The sequence below is a fragment of the Cottoperca gobio genome, chromosome 4 (assembly GCF_900634415.1).
Source record: "Cottoperca gobio chromosome 4, fCotGob3.1, whole genome shotgun sequence".
In the NCBI taxonomy this organism is placed as follows: domain Eukaryota; kingdom Metazoa; phylum Chordata; class Actinopteri; order Perciformes; family Bovichtidae; genus Cottoperca; species Cottoperca gobio.
In genome coordinates this window covers 5,111,186-5,129,494 of record NC_041358.1, presented here as the reverse complement: position 1 = coordinate 5,129,494, position 18,309 = coordinate 5,111,186, and the positions used below count along the sequence as shown (strand labels likewise).

The 18,309-nt window shown below is 37.6% G+C and overlaps 1 protein-coding gene across 1 annotated transcript in view; it reads right to left on the bottom strand.

Moving 5' to 3' along the window:
* kif1aa (kinesin family member 1Aa) overlaps window positions 1-16,740 on the bottom strand; it is a 49,875-nt gene extending 33,135 nt beyond the window's left edge. Inside the window, 14 exon segments of the mRNA XM_029428983.1 lie at window positions 1,308-1,346; window positions 2,117-2,259; window positions 3,261-3,339; window positions 3,430-3,508; window positions 3,897-3,914; window positions 4,006-4,071; window positions 4,250-4,327; window positions 4,601-4,712; window positions 5,375-5,553; window positions 5,813-5,878; window positions 5,973-6,155; window positions 6,315-6,388; window positions 13,909-14,077; window positions 16,424-16,740. Coding sequence (XP_029284843.1) covers window positions 1,308-1,346; window positions 2,117-2,259; window positions 3,261-3,339; window positions 3,430-3,508; window positions 3,897-3,914; window positions 4,006-4,071; window positions 4,250-4,327; window positions 4,601-4,712; window positions 5,375-5,553; window positions 5,813-5,878; window positions 5,973-6,155; window positions 6,315-6,388; window positions 13,909-14,014 — 1,222 coding nt within the window. The 5' untranslated portion in view covers window positions 14,015-14,077; window positions 16,424-16,740.
* Between the last annotated feature and the right edge of the window lie 1,569 nt (window positions 16,741-18,309).

Sequence of the window (18,309 nt, the reverse complement as noted above, 5' to 3'; positions counted from 1 at the left end):
AGGGAAGACAAAATAAAAGATGCAACAGGAGGCCATCGAGCCATGACCAAAGAAAATGCAGCTATTACGCAAAAACATCAAGCAGAGCTTCATATGCAGGAGCATTCAAAAACAAGACAAAAATAATTGCCATGTACTGTATTTCTATTGTTCATCTGCTGTTCCAAATAAACAATCTAGTATATAAGGATTCCAGTGCTCACTCCCAATCAAGCAGAAACTAAATGAGTGATGGAAAATAAAATATATTAGCTGGGCAGCCCTTTGTGCAAAGACAACATGACTCATTTGTAATAGGTTCATATTTCCTGCAGAGAACATTGGGAAGCCAGAACTCTCAATTAAGATTATTATCTAAAAGCAGCAAGATGCATCCCATGCTCAGTGTGCTTCTCTAAAATGATAACATCTCAAACAAATTACTGTAAGCAGAAATTCATTTCTCTGGCAGAGAATCCAACAAGTTTGTTTGGATGGCCTTCATTTCACATTTATTTTAGAAATTTCTATTTCTATTTATCAAAATAGCCTCCCAACAAAGCTGATTTCACATCATGTTTCCTCTTTTCCGTTCAGTATTTTATTGTTGTGGCACCCTGAAGGCCTATGATAGATTATGCACAAAAGAATAGCAATCCTGCAGCTGCTGCTATGGCAACACAGAGCAATAAATTGGAAAAGTGTATCACACCCATCCATCTGGACAGGCTGTTGCTCGCCAAGATGGATCACATAATATCATCTTCACTGTGCAGTTAATAAAGTCCTGTACTATAGGAAGACAGTAAAAATGTACGGCATAAAATGAGATGACAAGCTGAAAAGATCCAATATTAGGTAAGTGATTATAGTCTCTGTGACTGAAGGCTGAATCATCATCTGCGGCTGCCAACAGGAGGCGATAAAGTCAGACTGACCCTGCCTGGGGAATGGGAAGCTACAGTTTCTACATCAGGGAAATCATAGATAGAGATTAAACACATCTCATTATTGTCAATAATCTTCCATATTGTATTGCTATTACAATTAAGCTCTATCCCACCAATGCCACAGCTACGAAGCCAAACACAGATCACTACAGCACCATGACATGGCACATTTAGCAGATGTGGGCTGTTTGTGTTGCATTAACATTTGTATTTCAGTGCACCTCGCCTAAAACATTCTGATCAATTCTTTATGATATTGTGGCGCTGCAGAAAACACAGTAAAGATTGTGTTGACTGTCACAATAGCACCGGTGATGCTAAACTGCCACAAGAGCAAAAGCAAAAGCAAAAGCCAGAAAACTATAGCAGAAAACACACATTTCAAACCCTCTATGTCAGCACCAGACGCTCGATATGCTGGGAGAAGAGAGAAAGAGTGACAGAGAGAAAGAGAAAAAGATACTGTGTAACACCTTAAAGAATGAACATGGATTTAAAAGTTATTATTGATTACATTTTATTTTTATTTTTAAAATAATAAACCCACAGAGCTTTTAGAAAGATATAAAAGAAAGATAAAAAATATGAGGAATATGTGCAAGATAACTGACGTGTGGTCGACGCCAGTAGCGTTGCAAACAAGGCTTATGAGCAAATAGTATAACGACGCTAGTATGACGTGGTATCTCTGGGTCATCGGCGATCAAGAGTCTTCGTAGTTGCCACACACACACACAATAGGAGGGTTAATTTATGTTAACAGAATATTGAACTGCGGAACATAGGACCCTGGGAACAAAGATATGCTCCCCTTGGAAACATGCCCACACTATTACCGGTCCATGGGCGTAAAATGCATTTTGCCAATTCTGGTCCCACTGCAGTCTAAAGGGTATCAGTATCTGTTCATCTCCATTTACTTCTTCCCATTGTTCTTTCTGCACTGGCTCTTAATTTGCTTCGTGTCCTATCAGAAGGCACATCGGCACACACAATGTTTGTGAGCACTGGGAGAATGAAAGTGCAGCGCATGTGAGGGGAGCTGTGTGGGCTGAGCTGAGACTGACAGTGTAGAATTGAGAATAGTGTGCACGCCAACAAAAAAATCTGAAAACCATTACAAACGTTTGAAATAAAATCTAGAGATAGCGCTAATGGTCACATAAACCCAATAAATGATCCCTTACTGTCAATGATGTCACCCAGGCCCTGGGAGCAGAGGAGGTCTTTCAGACGAGACACTTCATCCTTCAGCTCACGCACCAATCGGTTGTTGGGATCCTCGTTGATCACAGCATTGCATCGAATCTGTTTTGCTCGGTCTGCATACCTGCGGGTATAAGAGGAGGAACCATTGAGCATGTGACACAGGTGAGAGAGGAGACTAAAAGTCACACACAAACACACACACACCAGGGGCAACACACAACTGAAATTAAAAAGCCCGATATCCTTTAAGAAAAGTCAAACTAAATTGAAACGATATTGCCTGGTTAAAAAACTAATACAAATAAAAATGAACAAAAATTATTTTCGGTTTTATTTTTTAACTATAATATATTACTACCGGAAAAATGAGACAGCGAGAATTTCTGTCAACTATGACATTATGACATTGAACCAAGAAATTTAACAGAGTTGACATTCCAAGGAGATGCCTATGCTGAAATTGCTTCACAATGGATCCCTATTGTTTTACACATGTCTTGTAGAATTAAATAGTAAGAAAATGATTTACATATTGTTGTAGATCAACAGCTATTCAGCTCAGGTCTAATGTTACCCAACTGGAGTTGTTTTCATCTGAGTGAGGTAGTGAAAGAGTACTCAAGTTGATTAAAAAATCAAAAGATTTAAACATTATGGCCATCCCTACACAATTCTCCAACCATGTATTCTGTATGTATAAGTAGCTACATACTTCTGAGACATTATACCTGACAAAACTAAAACTAAAACTGAATATATAAAAACTAGAGCTAAACCTTTCTGAAAAAACTGAAGCTAAACAAAAGCAAGCAAATACTTAGAAAACTAACTAAAACTAAACTAAAATTAAATTGAAAAAAGTCGTAACTAAAATAAAAACATATTGAAAATGTAAAACTATTATAACCTTGAGACACACAAATTCACAATCCACAGGATTCTGCAGCCTGGCACTGCAGCTACAACTCATGAAGGGTGTTTGAAGTGTGAAGCTGATGCAAAGCACTGAGGGAACACGTGTATTACGCAACGCTTTGGTGTCACTGGCATCAGTGTCCCTCAAAGACACATTCAGCAGCTGTGTGGGAGGAAAAAAGATGAAGAAGAAAATGTGTTCTCTACCTTAGTGTGCTGAGGGTCTCGTCGTAATTGATGTCAGCTGGACTCAGAGCAGCAACCATCGCAGTACGAGAATTTCCCCCTGACACAATGAAAACATACACTTTAGTCTCAGTTTGTCAAGAACTAATGGTAAGATAATGGTAAGAGCAAATCATCATTGTGTTCCTACCCAAATTTTCTCTCAGTAGCCAAGTCAAAACTGAATCTCTGTAGGGGATGAAGTTTTCCACTTTCTTCTTCTTTTTATTCTGTTTTGTTATTAATACACACAATTAAAATCAATGTATATATTGGCAATTATATGAAAGCCCTGATAGGCAAGTGAGAAAAAAATAATTCTGGTGATCCAAAGTCTGATTGTTTTCTCTTGTGTCTACGTATATATACTGTATGCCGTAAGAACAGGTGAAAATGTTTTCATTCATGTTTTCTTCCAGGTTTGTTTAAATTTCTCCATGCATCCTGACAAAAGCCTTTTTTTTCCATCTGTTCTTAATTCATAACGGAGCAGAGAATTGTTTTTCGATCACACTTATAAAATGAATCACCAGAATTGTTTTTCTTACATGCCTCTCAGGGCTTCTGTACGTTTAGGTTAAGAAAAGCAAATAATAATAAATAATTTAAATAAATTACCTTATTTGACCCCGAGTCCTAAAATCAAGTAAACAGTCAAATTAAAATGTTTATCCTTCATAACATCTGCTTTATCTTACAATCTACTATATGCAGATATAATACGTACCACTTCTGCCAAAGCGGAGATGACTTTCCCCAGTGTAGTTAGAGATTTATTGATATTTGCTCCTTCCTGTGATAGAGCAAGAAGCAGATAATGAGATTTACATTGAAATTAAAAACACACTGATTAACTGCTTTAATGTGGATTTAGTCATAGTGATTATTTCCCATACAGGCAAAGAAATGTGCTTTCAGATCTGTATTTCTGTGTTTCAATATCCCAAATGCATTTGAGGGAAATATTTCACCTTAAGCCTGGTCCCTTTGGCTCCAGTAGAATCTGCCCTCTCACTGCCGGCCAAATCCACCAAACTTATTTTGCTGACCTGCATCAGAGCATCCAATAAATAGACTTCAATAAATTAACTACAACACATTAGCTGACAAAAAAAAAAAAGCTAAAGCTATTCATCTATATTCTAGAGACAGGTCTCATTAAAAAAACATCAGTTACTTTATCGTTACAGTATGACCTTCAAGCAATCATTGATTTCCAATTTACGACAAGATTTAAAACAGTGTAATCAATCAGCTCATAGATAAACAGAGACCACAGCTGAAGGTTAAATAAATTCAGTCAGGAAGTGATACAACTTTACCTTCTCAGTGGTGTTATCACTCTCAGCATCGTGGCGTTTCTGAGTGAATATGATGTTAAAGACAGCATGAGAGCGACTGCTTGTCTCATTCATGTTGGTGGCAGCCACAGTCCTGTAGACACAGTGGAGACATTGTCTTCAGTTTGTGCAACGAGCAGTTCATTTGCTCCACGTTTGTTCAAGTGTATCTTACAATGAAAGAGCAAATTACAAGTCCTGCTATTTCTATGGTCCGACAAACATAATGAAGAAACAGAATTGAAAGTACAAATAGGTCAAATGTAAATTATCAGCTGAACCTTTGCATACATTCTAAAGAGTTTCATTTATCTCCTCTTCAGCTGAAATGTATTTCTGATATTTGATTCATACCTTAAAGGAACAGGTCACCCCTTAATCAAAAATACATATTTTTCCTCTTACTTGTGGTCCTATTTATCAATCTTGATTGTTTTAGTTTGAGATGCAGAGATTTAGTTTGAGATACCGGCTGTAGAGATGTCTGCCTTCTCTCCACTATAATGGAACAAGATAGCACAAAAATAAATAAATTTGCAACTCAACAGCAACGTTTCTTTACAGAAATTATGAGTTAGATTGATAAATAGTACTACAGGTAAAAGGAAAAATATGTATTTTTGGGTCAACTGTCCATTTAACATATCTAAAGTCCTGGTACATGACATGTCATTTTCATTTGAAATGGTATACACTGTTTATATTTCTACAACAGCAACAGAGTGAAGTGCCTGAATGAATAAACAGCTCCATCACCTGGCCTTGTTGCCAGAGTCCATGAGGTCCTGGATGTCATTGTAGGAGGTAACAGCCAGCTTCGACAGATCCTCCACATAAGGTCCCATCAGAGGATGTTCTCGAACACGCAGGTTCCCTTTGTTTTTGGGGTTCAGTAAATCCCGCACACGTTCACAGTAGATTTCCATGTAGCTTACCTGTTCAGATTCATAGTATTAGCTTGAACATTCATAACGCGTGTCGGGTTCAGCACATGCAGTATACCTGGATTTGTATTATTGCATTAGCAGGTGTTAGTGTTTGTGTCTACATGCCCAGGGATTACAGAAGGAAATAAGATTGTAGCTAAACTCATACTATACATCTCGTCTGTAAGTGTGAGAATAATGATTTCTGTACATGGGCCCTCACAAATAAATGTAATAAACTAAATGACAGAGGGCATCAAATGCTTACCTCTACAGAATAAGACATGTTGTTGTCTGCATTGTTGTTGAACTTAGTGAAAAGATCTTCACACAGCTGGAAGGAGAAAAATAAGAACATTATTTCCACAATGGTTACATCCGAGACATTTACAATCATCACTGGCCAAGTAATCCCAATAAATCTGTACCAGGGGAATGATTCCTTGTTGGTCCTTGACATCCTGTTTCCCCATCATGGTGTAGGACTTGCCAGACCCTGTCTGCCCGTAAGCAAAGATGCAGACATTGTATCCCTCGAAGGCGTGCAGCAACATTTCCTCTCCGATGTCTTTATACACTTGCACCTGAGAGGCATAATTGATGTCCTCTGGCTGTGGACAGAGATCAATAATCAGCCACTTAAATCTTTAACTTTCTCATAAACCTGACAAACGTCACATATATATATCCACTGTGATGCAAATGTGTGTGTGTGTGTCTTTGTTGGGGTGTCGGTACAACTTGCACCTTGGGGGTACAGAAAGACTTACCGAGGTGTGGGACCAGTAGGAGTAATCAAAGTTGAAGCTCTTGTTGTCTTTGGTCTGCTTGGGGTTGACGATGGCTGAAAGACAGGACAAGGAACACGAGTTACATGTGAAACTGTATCTGAGCTGTGTCGGTGTCATGTTGTGCTAATTGAACTGGAAAGGCCTTGGTCGCCTCCTCTTTCTGTACCAACAGTCATATGTAGTGTTTGGGCCGCTGCACTACAGAAAAGCATTAGACTGCAGATGTAAAATAAAATAACATAATAATAATAACAACAAGACCAGTAATAATATTAAAAACAATGATGTGAAGAAGAAGAAGAAGAAGAAGAAGAAGAAGAAGAAGAAGAAGAAGAAGAAGAAGAAGAAGAAGAAGAAGAAGAAGAAGAAGAAGAAGAAGAAGAAAAACAAGAACAAGCCAAAACACAAAATTGTTGGATAACATTTTTACTGTTTTGCTATTCTTACTTCCTACTTTCAAATGCACATGCAGGCCTGATGAAGGTACTAGATGAAAAGGCCATGTTGTTACCTGCCAGGTTTCTCTATCTACCAGTGGCCATTTTAGGACAGCTCAGACTCGGCTTGTCAGGCTCAGCTGGTCTTTCAACAGTGTCCGTGTGAAACAACCATCAGCCCTGAGCTGCACTTCATCAGACACAGTTGTCCTTTGTGAGCATTCAGAAACGTTTTACTTTAGTGAATCTTATAATATCCATTTATAACAGACTGTCAGAGAAGTGCTGATATAATCTGAGGTCTTTGTTTGTCCAGCACCTGTACTGGGACACACGGGGTCTGTTTAGCACAAATTAAAATGAGTCAAATCAGCCATTAAAACTTCCTTCTACTCAAACAGGAAAATATGAATTATACATTAATTACTTTCAATTATCATTATTATAACTATTGTTCTTATTGATTTATGATGGTCGGGGTTTCATTATTTTAAATCACAGAGAATCTCAGTCTAATATTCTGGTCTGGTAGAATTACATCCTCGGGACAATGAAGACTCTAACTTGATATTAGATATGTCTGCTCAGTGACCCTCATCAAACAAAGCTCAGGTACTTATGCACTTTATGGTGATGACACACATCTTTTCTGATTTGTTAGTTATGGTTTAATGTTATCCCATTGTATATTGTAGTTATTAGGCTTTTAAGTAAAGTGTAGCTGATTGGCTTGTTTGCAGCTAATGAAGCGGCAGGCTGCATGTCTGGAAATGTCATTCAATATCATGTTGCAGACAAAAATAAGGCCTAAAAGAAAACACTTTTTGATGTATAAATGATTTGTATTTCATAACTTCTTTCTTGTCCAGATGTTTAACTTCTGGAATAATGAATTTGATCCGACAGAGCAAATTCAAAATATGCATTACAGGAATACACTACTGTTTTTGTTTTGTTTTGACATGTTTTACTTGTGCAGCATAAAAGAACAACAACTGTATTTTGTTGTTTAACCCTGTATTGAAGAATGACAATAACCTTGAAAGAATAATTTTCTACATGCAGCAACAACAATGACAGTTCTGTAGAAAAAGGCTATATCTGATTTACTGTGTGTTCATTCTCATGATTTAGACAGATAATTACAATTCACAATGTTTACTGAAAAGGCTAATTATCAGATACATACCTGAATGCAAAATACTAATGTATAAATAATATAGGTATCTATCAAAGTACTGTATTGATATCAAGGTTTTTTTGTATGAATACTCCAGCACATGGTAGCGTGGCCACACAGGAACAATATATCTGGTGTGGTCTGGTTGATGCCAACAATAAAATGCTTCCTCCCTGCTCCCAGAGCTCCAGACACCATTTTCTCTGCTAATACAGATGCGGTCGATAATAGAGGAGGAGGCCGCGGGGTTAAGTACACTCTCAAGTAAGTGTACACACTGTTATTTCCTTTCTACGCGGCTACTGTGTTTCCAGCTATGAAATATAGGCCAGTGTGTCTGCCTTGGGTTTCTAGTTTCAGACCCATGACAGAAAGATGAGGCCTCGTATACCGGGCATGATGTGAGCAGGTACCCTGGCAGAGGACCAACGAACATACACTACAGTTCACACACTGTGCCCTCTGTCATGTTTATCTAGGCTTATAATTGTCATAAAATACATGAGGTTTGCTGCTAACCACAGCCACAGAATCAATTTAATGAATTAGCTTGAAATGTTTTCCATACTGCTCATTTCCGCTACTGCGTCTCCTGCCACAAATGGTCTTCTACAGTAATCTGTCATGACATCACTATAAATTCCAGTTAGTCCTAAAAATCGACATTAATCAAGCAAGGGTTATTAATCCGTCCACTCATCACATTTGTGTTTCAGTGATGGTGTTGCATTTACCTTACTACCTGTTCCACTGAACGCTGGTGTTGCTGGCCATTACAAAGCCACACTGCTCACAGTATATTACTTTTGTTTTTATACTACATTTCTGATGTGCAGCATTAACACACATCCCTTCCATCATTGATGAAATATGGACGTTTAAGAGCACTCTGTGAAAAGCCTCTATAGAAGTACATACTGTCTATATCTAATACAGCCTGACAATGAATGAAGGTCCCTCAAGGTCTCAAGCTGCCACATGGTGAAAACAGGAAAGAAAATGATTGAGTTTCCTGGTAAATAACGCTGACCTCGTTCAATAAAATCTGGCTTCTATAACAGAAGAAGGCCGTCAAATAAACCCAATTTAAAAGGAGACATGGACGGATTACTTAACCAAACCAAAATTAAATATATATCACGATCTGACTATTACCCAGATGCAGTACGACATCCTCTCCATGCTTACTCATCTCCTATTGTGGTGTGACTCATACAACACGAGCCCCCCTCCCATAACTTCAGCACTGGAAAGAAAAGCGCCTCGCTCTCAGATAAGGTAATTGCTTTAGAGTGGCAGTGATTGGCAGAATGTATGAGTGTCACGGTGAGACGTGAGGCAGGGCTGCCTTTTTTAATTGCACTCAGTAGCTTGGCTGACGTTCTCAGCGGTCACAGCTTGCGTGTCTGAGAAATCTCCACCTGAGGCCAAGTTTAGCAGCATTTTACAGCACACAGAGCACGTCTCCCATCTTCATCATACTCCCTTTTACTACCAGTCTTCTCTTTTTATGATGGGAACACTTTTTAATTACGAGGTGTTGACTTTATAGAAGTCATGTCATGGGGGCCAACGTAATTAGACGGAATACAACAGCAACTCATTTCTCGTTCGGCAGTGTGCTCACAAACCAGAAGTGGTCAGGAGTGTATCCACGTATCCAAAATATGTACACTTTTATCAGCATAATGTTTGCACATACTGACTTCTACTAGTGGGTTTAAGTGTACACCACTGATATTCACACTTATCTTTACAGCACACAAATCACATCTTGGGAGAAAATGGAAACAATGAGTCGAAAACATTCATATAAATTATATCAACTTTTTCTATTTTTAAAGAGCCAACTTCCCAAAATCTGTTTTTAATGCCTAAAATACAATGCATGGATAAATGCAAACATGCTCTGTTGTTGAAACCACATATTTGACGCGGGCCCAATAACATAGTAACTTGCAGTCTGTTCTTAAATAACTTATCATCTATTATACAGTCCTCGAGTCAGCTGTTTTGTAAATAATTGTTAGCTGTTTTTTTGTTCCTTCATGGTAGGGCTGCCACTACATTTTATTGTCAATGACAGAAAATCACAATTAATAAACGTTAAACTGTATTTCTTTGTCTGAACCGTGGTCTGAAACCCCAAACTATTAATTTGAATAAGATAGAAGATAATAACAACCGCAAATATTCACATTTTAAAGCTGGTACCTGATTTTTTCTTTTGCCGATATTTTTGCTTAAATATTACTTCTAATTATTTGATGATCACAATTGTTTTCTATATGTTAATGCAACAAATGTGCAATTTAGGGTTAGTTCCCACTTTTTTGAGTCTTAAATCATTTTTATGTAAATACTTTTAAATACAAGGTACCATTTTAACATTGCTGAATAATTGAATAAAGGGATAGTTACACTTAGTTAATTTCATTTATAAATACATCACATTACTTATAGTTCCAACTTTATTTTAAGATCTGTATGTTACTTTAAAGATATTATCACATCAGCAATTGTTATTCTCAAAACATTTGTATTGGAATTCAAAAATAAATATATACTGTATATTAAAATCTGTTTCCTTTAAACAATGAAATGAAATGAAATAAATGAAATATTAATATATAAATTAAATATGTATAAAAAGAAAATCATGCAAGTAGGACATTTTGAATCTAAGTCCTAAAATAGTGCAGGAGTTCAAATACAGGGATAAAATATACAAATATTTAAATAAATATATTATAAATGTGTTGTAGTAATTGCAACAAATAAACTAAATGTAAACAGGAATGTAGTAAAAGTATATGTATAATGAAAAGTAATTAATATATATATATATATATATATATATATATATATATATATATAATGCAAACAGGTAGTAAAACAGTAAGCATGAAGGTAAAACGACAATATAATGGTAAATTCTAACAGTATAGTATACTAGTATAGTTTTTATGACTATCAGTGATGCCCACATCAATCATCCTAATTATAGCTGGGTGTATTATCAGCTCTAGATTAATTTAAGTTGTTATACATCATAATTTCAGAATCCTATTATGGCACATTCCATGTTTGTAATTGTGACTGAGTCATGCTGGTCAGACTGTCATGGGTGACCTGCCCCAGTCAATAGGAGAGGAAATGTGGCTGCATCAGCAGGTCTGGCAAAGGGGATGTGAACCCACTGACAGAGACTGGAGGAGAGCCACGTGGATGCTATATTCAGCAGCAGCATGGGCTGCAGGTGGTATGTGGTCTGCTGCTTTATGTTGGACTTGTATCCAAGTTTAAAAAGCCCAAGTCTATAAGACATCAAGATGCATTGTGTATGCCAAAATTAGCATCATGGAGGAGTAAACATTATGCTAATGAGGCCTTTAATTGTGCATAAAATGAAAAGAAGCAGCATGAATCTACTCAATTTTCCCTAAAATGTATGTATGTGAATTTCCTACAAGTTGTTTTTGCTGCAATATAAATCTAAATATATCCACCAAGTGTATGCACCCAATAGCCCTCTAAAGAGGGGCCTATTTCCTTCAGGTCTGTCCCCTGCATCTTAATTAGGGCCAGTGTGGGAGGGAAGATCTCTCAAACAACAAGATTACTGCCATTCTCCTGCTTTGTGGGAACTGGGGTATTGACCCACACATGAGTGTCAGAGAGCACAAAGCAGAGAGTGAGATGCGCACAAAAAAGCCCACTCCTTCTTCTTCTTCCTTTCCTCGGCCCAGACTACAAGAAGACAAGGGGGCATTTATACCCTGCCTCTGTACTCCCTCCAGACACTGCAACCAATGGGCTTTTTCATGACATCAGTCTGCTCACATCCTCCAGTCCACATCCAGAGCCATTGACTCAGTTTGGAAGAGAATCTGTTCTGCTGAAAGACCAGCAGTCTGAAAGCGGCTTTGTGTTATACGTGGGTCTGACCAACAAAAGGTTTTCTGGTACTGTTGACATATTGATCAACTAAGTTTAATTTGGGGATTTTAATGTAAACTAATCAAACAGAATTGTGATTTGGGCCTCACTAAAATCCTGTCATACAGACCTACTTTTATCTATAAAGAGATCAGTATAGGGGGGGGGCTTTCTTTATTGAAAATGTCCACTGCAATGTTCCTTTTCCCTGAAACTGCAATTTAGCAATTTACCAGCTTGTAGAGGTGATTTATATTGTGGGGAATCAAACCTGCAAACTCCTAGATTTAACTGGATGCAGGGCTGAGAAGATCTTTTGCACATTCCTGTGTTCCTTATATTTAATATCATTACTATTTCTGATTACATACATCAGAAAATACTCAATTTCTGAAAAATAAACACCGGAAGCAGTCAATTACATGAAATATTTGTTTGCAGTTAAACAGGACACTTGTGTGGTATCGACACTGTAAATATATTCCCTGTGGACTGCATTGATCTAAATTTACACTGCTAAAGAAGACACTGCTGACAGCAAAATACTCCACTGCTGTAGAGCCAGTGCCAAGGCAATGACCCCACTCTAACTGTAGGTGTCAACTTAATGTATTCACCCTCATACTGTGAAGTCCTGGAGGGAATGTAAATTGAATATAAATTGGAACCATTAATTAGAAATTGAATGCATGTAATCTAGCAGGGAACTACATCACAAAAAGCAACAAATCACACGGTTATAATAAGACGGCCCAAAAAAGCCACCTAGCTTGATGTCTAGTCACCCATGACATGAGGAAGGAGGGGGGAGACGGCTAAATTAGGCCAAACTGTAAATATTTCAGGAAGCCTCATCCATTATTGACAAATGGCTTTACCTTCCTAAGCAGACTACATATCGAGTATCTTTCCAGTCTCCTCTCGACCAGAGTCCTCACTCTGCACTGTATAACCTAAGGAATGTTGGCTGCTCTGAACTACATACTTAAAAAACATACAACATATGACCACAAATACAAACACAGTAGGTTTCGCAGGAAACTTTAAAAAAGGTAGCTGGGCAAGTACACAAATGTTTATATGAATTATTTTATGAACAATATCATTCTGTTTCTTCAAAAAGGCATCTGCCTTTATTGAGTGTATTGAATATCTGGATTAGTGGCAGATTTTAATAGAAAGAAGAAATATGTTGAAAATGTTGAATAAGGAGCATTTTTTTTATCTGGCCTAATCTGGCCACATACAAAAATAACAGGCCTTGCCCTAAAAAAATACCAGGTCAAATATGCAGGGATTATGTCTCCTACAGCATGATGTTCAAGAGATATCCTGAGCAGGGATTTCATTTTGATAACTGCTCTACTGCTAGTAATTAGACAGTTGACAATCTTGCAGCCAAACTCAATATAATGACATTTATAATGCCGATTATTTTCTAGGTTAATTGTTTGGTCTATACAATGTCAGAAAATTGTGAAAAATATCCATCCCAGTTTCTCGAAGTCCAAGGTGATGTCTTTAAATGTATTGTTTTGTCAGTAAAAAACCCAAAGATATTCACTTTAATATGATATCAGGGAAAAGCAGCAAATCTCCATATTTGAGGCTGAAAACAATTTTTTTTATATAATGTATTACCTACAGTATCTCAATAATCTTCTTATCAAACTAAATCTGATTCTAAATAAATGTCTTGCTTGTTCACCGATATTTGCACAGTCACTCCTGAAACTATGCAAGAGAGAATTTATCTTTTCAGTAATCTCCTCGTGCAGGGGGTCAGAGGTCAAGGTCAGCAATAGCGACAAAAAAGCCTAAACCTGTGTTTTCTGGTTGAAGAAGGATCCCCAGCTCAAGCTTACATCTAGCTGGGTGTCATCTGCAAACCACTTTCTACACGATGCACTGTGAATTGTTCATGTTTAATTTTTATTAAAGACAATAAAAATAGAAAACAATTACACATTACACACATACTGTAGGTGAATAAGAAGCTCTTATTTCAGGTACTTACTGGTGGTGTTTCCAGACATCTGAATGATGCATTTGCTATCTTTGCCGATCTCCCTTGAATTGAAGGGGCGGACACGCACCGCCACCTTCACAGAGGCCCCTGCCATGGTGCTTTCTTCCTAGCACCTTGGGGTGCCTTAATTTAGGGCCCAGGTGTCCGGCCTGCAGGTCTGTAGAAGGGAGTAGATAGTTTAATCTGTGTGCATCAGTTCATATGCAAATGTATGGAAGAGTGTTGGGGTGAGCCATAAGGGGGAGAAAAAAATTAAGACGATTCTTTTTTGCATTTTCAAGAAAGAAATCAAAATGTCGACAGTTTGTGAGTTAGTAGTTTGATTTATTGTCAAAAGTTTGATTTTAATCATGAAATGCCCAGTTTATTCTCTACATATCGACTTTATCCTTAAAATGCAAGAAAAATCCTGACTTTTTATTTTATGCTTGGCATTAATACTAAAAGTTCAAATCTATTTTCGACATTTTAACTTTATTCTGGACAAACAACATGCATGCAAATAAAAAAAATATTCCCCCTCTCGTTTTTTCCATGTATACTCTTCTGTATGCTGCAACAGACTTTTTTGGCATGTGTTGTATTATGTTACGTTACAATTTTTTTTTTTATTCATATTTCACATTTGTGTTAAAAGGGTAGAACATTATACCAAATGGTTGATGTGATGAACACAATAGAGGAGGGCAGGGCTGTGTGGCTGTAACATGAAAAGACCATGCATGGTCAGCTACAGCCAAGGGAGATGGATTATAAAGCTAGCAGTAACAAAAGAAGTGCAGCAGCAGCTAAATGTCAGGCTACTTCTCTGGATGACAATGGCTCTGAAACCAGCCACAAATCCAGGCTCTGGCTCCATTCAGAAGCTGGGTTTTATTAACAGCTATCCCCTAAAGCAGGGGTCCTCAACCACCGGGCCGCGGACCAGTACTGGGACATGGATCATTTGGTACCGGGCCGCACAGAAAGAATAAAACGTTTTTTTGTGTTGGTAATATTTATTGTAAACTTTTTATTTACATTAGTCTGCAGGGTATTTTATTTTGAAAAATTAAATAAAGTGCATAATATAAAATGGAATAATTACATTTACATTATATATGCAATAATTAACTTATATGTTTTGCACTTTATTGTGTTTTTTACCCCACCCTGTCTGTAGAAAAATTGTCTTGCATGAAACCGGTCCATGGTGCACAAAGGTTGGGGACCACTGTCCAAAAGGTCTAAATATGAACATTAAATCACTGTGCAACCATGATCAAATTACAATCCTTTACTGTTTTTATCAATAAGCTTTAGCAGGGAACAATATGATACATTTAGCTTTCACCGCATGCCTCTAATAAAGCTATCATAATGTATAACATATCAATAAGAAAAGGTGATTTTTTTTAACTTAATTTATAACCAAGATTAAGGATATAGTTAGATATTGTACCAATAAACAGAGTATGTTCCCATATTCTTTGTGACTCATATCTCTGTCATCATAGTTGTAAATTTGCTGTGTCACCCTGCTTCCTGGTATACCCTCTACAGCTGGCCCCAAAACAGATTCATTTGTGAGATGTATGCAGGTTGTTACAATGGAAAAACAGTATTACTGTATTGTGTTCTGACGTCAAATTAAGATTAAAAATAAAATAGACTGAAGAATATAAAAGATTCAATATGGTTTTGGTATATGAACTGAGGGGATGAAGATGGAATTCACATGCTTAAAGTGTATCTTATGTTCACCCACTGCAACAGAATATCTTGTGTAAAAAAACAATAATTAAAGTTCTTAAAATTTAAATCTGTTTTTCTTCCATCAACATCCATGTCCATAATCTTCTCATGCAGATGCTCAGACCAGTCAGCTGATGATGCAGCTCAGCTGGGCGGCCACCATTTTCCCGGCAACAAAGGCTAATGTAATTTACCATGCTGGAGTGTATTTGAGCATGAAGACAGTTCAAAACTATTTTACCTTATCACTCATTAAAACATTTTTTTTTATCTGGTAGCTTTTTGGCACATGAGCAAACCACAGGTCAACACTAGCTTAAGGTCCATAGGTTTTTTGGTTTTGCTAAAAACGGATAATTCACCACTGCAATTACTTTCTGTAAAAATACTAAAATACAAAAAATACTTCTTGCGTCATTTTAAAGCTCATGATATAAGCTAACACCTCTTCAATGAACAGTTGTAGCTAGCAACACGTCTTGCAGTCTACTTTTCGCCCAATGACAGGGCATTTATTCCTGTCGCCCTACTCACAGAATTAAAAGATATTTTACCAAACAATATAAGATATAAAACACCATTTTCTGCTCTGTGACTGAGCAGCTTTAATGTCATGTTGTCTTATCTTTCCGACATTGACAGCCTCTTCAATGGCCGCACCCTATGCTCATCTCTTCCCAGGAGATTTAACACTAAGTAAATAAAGACTGTCTCGTTAAAACGGCATTACCAGGCCGGACAACGGAAAAATAAAAGAAGGTAAACCTACCTCCGCAGTGCCAATAAGGTCTTGCTCCCGTGTAGAGACTGTCTGTCGGTGCTCTTCTGTTTTATTATCCAGCTCCGAGGCTACTTCCACCTCCTCTGGTCTCCTCCAGGTCTGGCACTGCCCCTGCTGCTAACAGCCTCTCCTCTCCATAAAAACGGGAAGGGCTGAGGTTACCGCGGACGGTGTCTTGCACTCAACAACACACCCCCCTCTGCCCTGCCTTGCCAGTGGGGGACCTAGGGAGGAAGGTGGCCAGTCGGTTGTTTGGATGTTCGGCCGCTTCTTCACACTCCAAAGCGGTCAAAATGGCCCTATTGTCTGCCTGTCTTTGGGAAGGATGCTCGAGCTCCAATGAGCCGGTGACATCACCACCGAGGGAGGTAACAGCATCAATGCAGTAGTGGGAAGAGAGAGGGAGAGAGAGAGGGAGGGGAGGAGACGGGAGGAGACGGGAGGGGAGGGGAGGCTGGGAGCAAGATTAGTATCCCTCCTAACACTTCATACAAAAACTGCTGTTGTAGAATAGGCATTTAAAGACATTTAAAATGGCACTAAAACATGCTGGAATTACTTGACCTTACATTTAGCATAGAAACAAATATTTTTTATTGAATCACAGATTTTGTGAAAAAAACTTTTTAACAATTTTAAATGAGGAAATCAGGATAAATCAAATAAAAAAACAATAGCAACATCGTGTGAGTCTGTTATTTCTTACAAGATAGTCTATTTTCATGGATCTATTTTCACTTCTCTACCATGATAGTGAGGAAGACAGCTTCTTCGAGTCACTCATGTAAGGATGTTGACAATTATTCTTACAACTGAAATTCAACACAATCAACTTATTCGGAGAGTTTTTACTGTGAACCGCATTAATGTCTTTTAGGCTATTGCCCCATCCCTGTTTTTATTTAAAGTTAACAGCACATTTACAATATTTTTTCTAAATGGCTGAATAACTTAGTTCACTTACAGTCAGTACAATTCACTTACATCAGTGGACAATAGGAGCATAAAAACTCATTTGTTGTGTTTAGTGTTTAGTAGGTCAAGCCGGGGACATCAAGCTGAGGGGAGACAAACTGACACAAAGCAGGTCTCTGCACCATAGAAACTGCTTGTTCAGTGAAGCACACAATAAAGCATGTTACTGAAACAGGATTATAGCAGAAATATTATCATGTTTCTTTTGCAAATGTTGTTCCTGTACGCCTCTTCCTGAAGTGACGTAGGTTGTCTCCTGCATTGCAGTTTGCAGGATGTATAGTCAGTTGTGTCCCTACAACCTCTGTTTGCTGTAGAAAATACCAGAAGTTAAATGGTAAACATACAATGCATATAGGCTTTTGCAACAGACATTTTGATATGTCATAGTAGGAAAAGTACAGGTGTAATTAATAGTAGTCAACTATGGCTATGTTTTGTTCAAGTGTCCCATAGAATCTCTTGTGAGTTTTTATTACAATTTTGAAATAAACAATCAATGTGAAATTGAAGTTTCAGCGTCATTTAATTTAGAGACTACAGTGTGTAAAAGGCACCTTATGTTGAAGATTAATTAAGGGGGATTTTTATTGCTTATAGCAAAATAATACATTTTCTTAAAAATCAAAACAATTCACATCACATCAACGTATAATAAGACATCTATTTAGTCAGAGAGAAAAATATCCATATTTTGTAGTTCAGCCTGTGTAAATGTTTGACCTAAAAAGAATTGAGTGGAATTGAGATGAAGATGAGATGCAACGCCTGGAGAGATGTTTTTTTAGCGAAGCTCTTAAACAGTCATTGAGCTGATTGGAGAGAGGACCAGGCCTTATAATGTGTCCTTGTACAAGTGACCTCACCTGTGCACTACAGAATGGTAATGGTTGGTGGAT